Raw genomic sequence first — 9,429 nt, 5'->3', positions numbered from 1 at the left:
ACTTATGAAACTTAGTTTGGCTGGATGTGAAATTCTGGGTTGAAAATTCTTTTCTTTAGGAATGTTGAATATTGGCCCCCATTCTCTTCTGGCTTGTAGAGTGTCTGCTGAGAGATCCGCTGTTAGTCTGATGGGCTTCCCTTTGTGGTAACCTGACCTTTCTCTCTGGCTGCCCTTAACATTTTTTCCTTTAACATCAGTGAATCTGACAATTATGTGTCTTGGAGTTGCTCTTCTCGAGGGGTATCTTTGTGGCATTCTCTGTATTTCCTGAATTTGAATGTTGGCCTGCCTTGCTAGGTTGGGGAAGTTCTCCTGGATAATATCCTGCAGTGTGTTTTCCAACTTGGCTCCATTCTTCCCATTCCTTTCAGGTACACCAATGAGACGTAGATTTGGTCTTTTCACATAGTCCCATATTTCTTGGAGACTTTGTTCATTTCTTTTTACTCTTTTTTCTACACTTCTCTTCTCACTTCATTTCATTCATTTGATCTTCAATCATGGATACCCTTTCTTCCAGTTGATCGAGTTGGTTACTGAAGCTTGTGCATTTTTCATGTAGTTCTCGTGTTGTAGTTTTCAGCTCTATCAGGTCATTTTGGTGATTCTAGTTATCCATTCGTCAAATCTTTTTTCAAGGTTTTTTGCTTCTTTGCAATGGTTTCGAACTTCTTCCTTTAGCTTGGAGAAGTTTGATTGTCTGAAGCCTTTTTCTCTCAACTCGTCAAAGTCATTCTCCATCCAGCTTTATTCTGTTGCTGGCGCGGAGCTGTGTTCCTTTGGAGGGGGTGAGGCACTCTGATTTTTAGAATTTTCAGCTTTTCTGCACTGCTTTTTCCCTGTCTTTATGGTTTTATCTACCTTTGGTCTTTAATGATGGTGATGTACAGATGGGGTTTTGGTGTGGATATCCTTTCTATTTGTTAGTTTTCCTTCTGACAGTCAGGAACCTCAGCGGCAGGTCTGTTGGAGTTTGCTGGAGGTCCACTCCAGACCCTGTTTGCCTGGGTATCAGCAGCAGAGGCTGAAGGAAAGTGAATATTGCTGAACAGCAAATGTTGCTGCCTGATCGTTCTTCTGGAAGCTTCATCTCAGAGGGGTACCCGGCCATGTGAGGTGTGAGGTGTCATCTGCCCCTAGTGGGTTATGTCTCCCAGTTAGGCTACTAGGAGATCAGGGACCCACTTGAGCGGGCAGTCTGTCAGTTCTCAGATCTCAACTTCTGTGTTGGGAGAACCAATACTCTCTTCAAAGCTGTCAGACAGGGACATTTAAATCTGCAGAGGTTTCTGCTGCCTTTTGTTTGGCTATGCCCTGTCCCCAGAGGTGGAGTCTACAGAGGCAGGCAGGCCTCCTTGAGCTGCGGTGCCTCCACCCAGTTCGTGCTTCCTGGCTACTTTGTTTACCTACTCAATCAAGCCTCAGCAATGGCGGGGGCCCCTCCCCCAGCCTTGCTGCAGCCTTCCAGTTAGATCTCAGACTGCTGTGCTAGCAATGAGGGAGGCTCCGTGGGCGTGGGACCCTCCCATCCAGGTGCAGGATATAATCTCCTGGTGTGCTGTTTGCTAAGACCCTTGGTAAAGCGCAGTATTAGGATGGGAGTGACCCGATTTTCCAGGTGCTGTGTGTCACAGTTTCCCTTGGCTAGGCAAGGGAATTCCCTTCCCCCTTGTGCTTTCCAGGCGAGGCGATGCTTCACCCTGCTTCGGCTCTCTTTCAGTGGACTGCACTCTCTGTCCTGCACCCATGGTCCAACACGCCCCAGTGAGATGAACCCAGTACCTTAGTTGGAAATGCAGAAATCACTCGTCTTCTGTGTCACTCACTCTTGGAACTGGAGGCTGGAGCTGTTCCTATTCGGCCATCTTGGAACCCCCCCCTCCTCCCCCACTCCCCACTTTATTTTTGAGATGGAGTCTGGCTCTGTTGCCCAGGCTGGTGTGGTGCAGTGGCGCAGTCTCAACTCACTGACATGTCTGCCTCCTGGATTCATGCAATTCTCCTGTCTTTGCCTCCTGAGTAGCTGGTATTACAGGCACACGCCACCATGCCTGGCTAATTTTTGTATTTTTAGTAGAGATGGGATTTCACGATGTTGGGCAGGATGGTCTCAAATTCATGACCTCAGGCAATCCACCCACCTTGGTCTCTGAAAATGCTGGGATTACAGGTGTGAGCCACTGTGCCTGGCCCATTGTAGTTTTTACGTAATTGTGTGGATCAGGAATTTTGGAAGGTTGCTTAGGTGGGCATGAACTGGGGCTGCTGAGGATGGAGAATCCACCTCCAGGAATATTTGTTTATTTGCAGATGTGGAATTTTGGTGCTCCTTTACCTCAGTTTCTTTCCTTGCAGTATCTCGTCTTCTAGGGCCTCTTCCTGTCGCTTAGATATTTCACAACATGGTGGTCTCATGATGGTCATACTTCTTATAAGATGGCTGGTTTCCAAGAGGGAGCTTCATAATAATGAGTTATACAAGAGTGAGAGTTTCAAGAGGCAGGAAGAGCGTTCTAGCCAGTTAGGCTAGTGCTTCTGCCTTATTGTATTTATCAAAGCAATTATAGGGGGCTCACCTAGACTTGAGAGGATAGAGAAAGACGCTCTGCCTCTTGATACAGTAGTGGCAAGATCATGTTGCAAAAGAGCATATGGTTAGGAGGTATGATTGTAAACACCTTTGGAAATATGGCAGGCTGAACCAGGATGCAATTTCATTTTTTCCAAATAGGTAACCAGTTGGCTCAGTACTATTTATTGAACAGTCCATACTTTCCCATTGATCTGTAATGTCTGCTCTATCATAAATCATGTTTCTAAAGAGTAATGTTTATTTGTTTTGAATTCTCTTTGTCTAGACCCATGATTTGCAACTGGGGGCCATTTTGCAGAAGACATTTGGCAATGTCTGGAGAAATGTTTGGTTGTCACAACAGGTGTGTGTGTTGTGTGTAGGGTGCTACTGACATCCAGTGAGTAGAGGCCAGGGATACTTTGCACTTAGCAGCATCCCCCAGTGCACAGGACAGCTCCCCACAACAAATTATTATCCTGCCCTAAATGTCAACAGTGCGGAACTTGGGGAAGTATGGTCTCTGCCATTAGTATTGCCCTATTATGTTAGTCTTGATATCTGATAGGGCATGTCACCTCACTTTGTTTTTCTTCTTTAAGAATGTCTTATTTTTGGGCCTTTGCATTTTCATATAAATTTTAGAATCAGTTGATCTTGTTTCTTGTTTTTTTTTTTACTTTAGAGATGGGGTCTCGCTTTATTGCCCAGGCTGGTCTTGAACTCCTGGCCTCAAGTGATCCTCTCATCTCAGCTTCCCAAGTAGCTGGGACTACAAATGTAAGTCACTGTGCCTGGCTTGGAATAAGTTTACCATGTTTCATAAAAATTTTTATATTAATGTTTTTGTTAAATTTTCATTGTAACTATGTATCTTCATGGGGGAAAATTAACATTGTATGATATGGAATCTTATTCACTAAGCTGCACACAGTGGCAACTACTTGTAATCCCAGCTACTTAGGAGGCTGAAACAGGAGGACAGGAGGATTGCTTGAGCCTGAGTTTAAGATAGAATCTTATTTACCATCATAATATAGCTATCAATTTAGTTCTTCTTTAATGTCTTTCAATAAAATTTTATAATTTTCTTTTTAGGGGGCACACTGTCTTTTTTTTGCATAAATTTTTATAATTTTCTTAAATCCTTTGATTTAAGATTTGGCTTGCAAATCCTTTGTGTAAGATTTAATTTGGCTTGCAAATCCTTTGTGTAAGATGGTTTGTTCTCTTGGCCAGTTGTGAAGCTTTTAAATTAGTTGCTTTCCTCTTTTGAGCCTTAATTTCTCTGAGCGAAAAATGTGGCATTTGAACTGGATCATCTTTAACAGTTGAAATATTACATTATTAAAATGTTAGGATTAAATTACTAACTTTCAATGCCCAAAATAAAAGTATTCCACTGGAGGGAGCTCTTCTGCATTTTTTCTCAGGCAAAGTTGTCAGACTGCTGTGAAAATAGATAGCACATCTTCTGTTGGTAACTGCAGATGTTACTGACAGCAAAGATCTCATCTTCTTAGTGTGGAGGAAAAAAGTGATTTCCTGGTATCTCTTCAATCACAATTTTACACGTAACAAATTCTACTTTGGTCTTTGGAAGATATTACTTTTTTTCTGGTTATGGGAATATAAGAAGCATCTTTTTGGACTTAGGAGAAAATTTATGGGTCATCCAATTTAATTCCTTCATTTGACAAATAAATGAATTATTATTTAGAGAGACTTATACTTTCTAAAGACACATAGACAGTTTGTGAGAAAGCCCGAAACTCAGGTCTGAAAATCTTTGTGTCATAGTTGAGGGGATGAAGTGGGAGAATAAACAGAGGGCATTAGTGGTGGGATGGGAGTAGGGATTTTGTTTAGTTTTGAATGAACTGAGAGGTGGATGATCTGTGGAACATATCCTATGTGTATGTGAGCATGTATGCACATACACATGCATAAATGCTGTACTTTGTCTGGAAATGGGCATTTGTTGGGATTGTTGACTTGTAAGAAATATAATTGGACTTTTATAAGCCACCCTTTATTTACAAAGAAAGATGTTTTGGCTATAGAGATTCATTTAGTTTATATTTTGGAATCTTTTGGGAACACCTGCCTTGGTAACTTGATTACCAAACTTTAAGCTATCTTTAACTTGATTCAGTGATTTCCAGATCTCTCTCTTTTTTTAACTGACCCAAAACTGATGTTTAAAATAGTTCTTGGATATTCTTTTCAGAAAAGATGAAATGCAACTTTTCTCCACTAGTCATTCCTTTTCAAATCTATTGTGACTGTTTTTGAAACGTTTCTCTATTTGAAGATGAGAAATTATAGTTTTTGTCAACCTTCAGAAGTTCATACTTGGGACATATTCCTGCAAGAAAAGACAGATTAACAAGAGAAAAACGAGCAGGTTTGTTAATGTGTGCAGTGCACATTCCATGGGAGAAAAATAACTAGATGCAGTGCCTTAGAGTCCCAGCTTATATCAGGTCTTCAACAAAAAGCAATAAATTTTAGAGAAGCATCAGGACTCATTAAAGCAGTTTAAGGCTTCCAAAGACAGGAAAGTGTGGGAAAGTAAATTTATGGGGAAACTAATAAAGTCTGCTTAGATACCTCTGGTGCAGTCTCTAAGCTGATAAAGGTTGTAAAGGAGAATTTACATACTGTTTTGAGGCAGGAAAGAGGGAAAGATCGACCTTTTGTCTTTATATTAATAATTCTCCTGCTCTTAGACAGAGGAAAGAGTGCTTTTCTGTATTTGCTTCAAATGGCCTTTAGATCCAAAAAATTATGTCAAAGAGGAATATTTTGAGGTGACACATTCTGTTTCCTTTAGTACTCTTGTTTGTGATTCTCTGGATTCACCTTCATATAAACTTCCCTTGAACACTATAGACATTTTATAATTCTTTATTTCTGCATTTGCTTTGAGATAAGGTCTTTCGTTATTTGTATGTTTTTTTTTCTATGGATAATATGGATTAAGCTGTTATTTTGGCTTAAGTAAATAAAAAGTCAAAATAAAAGTCAACAACCCACTGCCTTTTATATCAACATTAAGAACTAGAGTTCTTACATTGCTTTTGCAGTGCAATGTAATGCATTGTATCCTTTTCTAACAAGCCTACAGAAAAAGATTCTCTGATAAAAACTATGTATTCAATCACCTTTCTGTTATTTACCAGGTATGGTATAGAGCAGTTTTAAAAATTAAAATTTATTTAGACTTTTAGGTATTAGTCCAAGGAGTGATGCTGTCAATACACAGGAAGGCTAGGAACAGGGGAGAGTGTGGAAGGGCAGAATAAGGACATGGCCACTTTCTAGCTCCTTCCAAGATGGGTTTCTAGACCGAAGCTCCAATCTCAGTGTGAAGTGCTAGATATTCAATGGAAAAAGGATTAATCTTTATTAGAAATAGTAATACAAGTGAAAATTAAGCCAAATGATTTTTGTGTTAATGTATTCTTTCTTAGCAAGTATTACTGAGGATTTCTCTACCAGTAATTTCTATATGCAGCTCACCATGTATGCATTTTGGCTGGAGTTATGAGGCAGTAAGGATTTTAGCTCAGTGAAAGAAATGGCTTAGTCTAGCATCTCCTTAAGAACCTCTTTGATCATGGACATCACATGATAAGAGAACAAGTTTTGTTTATTTATTTAAAAATGTGCCACATATTCAATTCCTGTTTTTCTCCATAAATGTTATTTGATGGGCATAATGAATGAATATTAAAAAGAAAACCATATTATTGTTGGGTACAATTAATCATGTGTAATAATTTGATTAAGTGTGAGCTCATTTATTATCTGAAGTTTGTAATTACTGTATAACTTTACAGGGACACAAAAGTGGAGACTATTGTTAAAATATCTGTGTCTCCCACTGACTGCAGTAATAGAGAATTTCTTCTTGGGTTTTAGATTTCCTCCTTCTTCACCCCTGAAACCATATCCAAAGAAACCCCCATACCAAAAGGATGTTATTAAGTTTCCAGAATGGAATGATCCCGCACCAGGCACTTCACAAGAGAACATCCCAGTGAGGCCAGTTGTGATGGTAAGTGCCATAACTGAAAGACGGAGGGGCTGGCAGCAGGGAGAATCATCCATGAACTCTTACGCTTGGTCTGTCTCTCTGTGGTCCTTTATGAACAATAGTTTAAAGGTACTTCAAAACAAAATCATACCTGCCAACAGCTGGGAGACCGGTAACAAAGAAAGACTGACTCTTGCAGTTTTTCACTCTTGCGTGTAAATAGTTGTTGTATTGTTTAGGGCAGCAGTTCCCAACCTTTTTGGCACCAGTGATAGGTTTCGTGGAAGACAATTTTTCCATGGACCAGGGCTGCTGGGATGGGGATGGGGGTGGTTTCGGGATGATTCAAGTGCATTACATTTATTGTGCATTTTATTTCTGTTATTATTACGTTGTAATATAGAATGAGATAATTATGCTACTCACCATAATGTAGAATCAGTGGGAGTCCTGAGCTTGTTTTCCTCCAACTAGATGGTCCCATCTGGGGATGATGGGAGACAGTGACAGATCATCAGGCATTAGATTCTCATAAGGAGGACACAACTTAGATCCCCCAGATACACAGTTCACAAAAGGGTTCACGTTCCTGTGAGAATCTAATGCTGCGGCTGATCTGACAGGAGGTGGAACTCAGGCAGTATGTGAACAACAGGGAGAGGCTGTAAATACAGATGAAGCTTCACTCACTTGCCCAACGCTCACCTCCTGCTGTGCAGCCTGGTTTATTATAGTCTATGAACTGATACCAGTCTGTGACCTGTGAGTTGAGGACCCCCGGTTCGGGGAATAACAAGAAAAAAAATCTATGTGTTCTGTACAGATGAAACCATCCATTTTTTCCCCCTGAATATTTTCAATTTGTGGTTGGTTGAATGCAGAGATGCGAAACCCATCGATATAAAGGGTCAATTGTATATGGCAGCTGTTTTTGTATGTTCAGACTGAGCAGGTTTTTGTTACAACTCTCTTGTAACCGCCTTTTCCTGTATGTTCTATAATTTATTACTCTTTTTCCTCTTTGTCTCTTCCTCCTAAACTTTGTTATTATTGCCAGTTGAGGGTAAGAAGATTAGGGCATGGAATATTGTGGAATAGCCCCTGACCAAATATATAAACAAAGGTAGATGCTTCTAGTCTTGGAAAACCTAAGCTTATTATAGAATTGACTGCCTCTTTTTTTTTTTTTCCCACATTTTTTCCTTAAAATATCCCCAGTAGAAGACCACCAGGATTGAGGTAATGCTAAAAAGCAAACAAACAAAAAAACCTTTCTCTTCCTTTTGCCATCTTCAGCTGTCCTTGTGGAGCCTTTTGCAGATGCCTAAGATTTGGGGGCTACTTTCAAACATTGCACTTACTTGATATTTGCTTATAAAAAAATAGACAGCCCTCAAAAGTAATACATTTTAATTTCATTTTCAATAATCAGTCTGTACTGTGTGTGAATTTAGATATGTATTCCTTAATTTTTAATTAATAAACTTTTATTTCACTGCTATGTCACTGATTAGTTGAAACATGCACAGGGAAAATTAGCTAGTTAATGCCATACTTATTGCCATAGCTCTTTTGTAATTCATGAATATTCATTTATAATGTTACCTAGTCTTAAGAATCACTCTTTGCTTCTCTGAGGTTCATGCAAAGAAAGTTAGTTTATGTTTCTAATTATTATTTTAAATCAAATTACAGGTGACCAAATCAAAGACATTTCTCATAAAAATCACACCACCTTATATTGAAATATTTATTCTCTCTCTTTCTACTGTTTCTCCTTCCCTACCTTCTTACATCCCCCTCCATTAGAATTCTGAGATGTGGTACAAGCGTCACAGTATTGCTATTGGAGAGGTTCCAGCTTGCCGTCTTGTCCACCGCAGACAGCTGACAGAGGCCAATGTAGAAGAGATATGGAAGTCTATGACATTATCATAGTATGTACAGTTGATATTAATGAGAAATTTTAGAGATATTGTTTCCTATTTTGGTACTTCTTCACTCTCTGCATATTTAATTTTCTGAAATTGTATATAAAAATCTCCACTTTGCATTATTTGCAGTTGTGCTCAGTCAACATAGTTTAGCGGAATTCTGGGGATTATCTCCTGCTATTTACATAATAGTTAGGAGTTTAAAAGTTCTTAAGTGTAATAAAATACATAATAGAAAATTTGGTCTCCTAGATATTGATGTACTATTCGTATAAAGTTAATCATATACAGCAAAATTTTGTTTCTCATGAAGATATGCTAATAGTAGTTTCTTATCATTGGGTAAGTTAGTTTTTGTGTTGTAGTAATTTTACTTACAAAATTACTTTCTTGTCATTTGGCGTATTACTAAATCTGTGAAGCAAAATGTTAATAGCAAAAGGATATCTTTTACATTTGTTTTATTGTACTCCATTTCTACCCTTTTTGTCCCACAAAGATTGGGTGCAGTGCATGAAAATAAAGCATTATGAAGATTGATTTTTTGTAGTACCAGGTTTTTGAGTAAATGTAATATGAAAGAAAGAACTAATTAATATAATTACTTATCTTTTAGTTTACAGAAAATTCTTGGCCTGGATTCCTTAGAAGAAGTTTTAGACATCAAACTTGTCAATTCGAAGTTCATCATCCATAATGTATATAGTGTTAGCAAGCAGGGAGTTGTTATTCTTGATGACAAGTCAAGTAAGTGCATAAACATAATTTTGTTACTTATTGACACAATATATTGGCCGCATAGGTCCATCAGCTCCTGTTTGACCCTTCCCTAAACCCTGAATAAGTTTGTTCCTTCATTACATTTATTCTTTCTAATA

At 38.8% G+C, this 9,429-nt stretch overlaps 1 protein-coding gene across 1 annotated transcript in view; it reads left to right on the top strand.

Moving 5' to 3' along the window:
• The window catches only part of DEPDC1B (DEP domain containing 1B), a 74,229-nt gene that overhangs the window by 53,285 nt on the left and 11,515 nt on the right, over positions 1 to 9,429 (top strand). The window contains exons 3-5 of the mRNA XM_011992137.1: positions 6,503 to 6,638; positions 8,427 to 8,554; positions 9,168 to 9,298. Of these exons, the coding sequence (XP_011847527.1) occupies positions 6,503 to 6,638; positions 8,427 to 8,554; positions 9,168 to 9,298 (395 nt within the window). The remainder of the gene's footprint in view (positions 1 to 6,502; positions 6,639 to 8,426; positions 8,555 to 9,167; positions 9,299 to 9,429) is intronic.

This window comes from Mandrillus leucophaeus, unplaced genomic scaffold (assembly GCF_000951045.1).
Source record: "Mandrillus leucophaeus isolate KB7577 unplaced genomic scaffold, Mleu.le_1.0 Scaffold403, whole genome shotgun sequence".
NCBI lineage: Eukaryota > Metazoa > Chordata > Mammalia > Primates > Cercopithecidae > Mandrillus > Mandrillus leucophaeus.
Note: the sequence above shows the minus strand (reverse complement) of the source record. Positions and strands in the feature narration are given on the sequence as shown.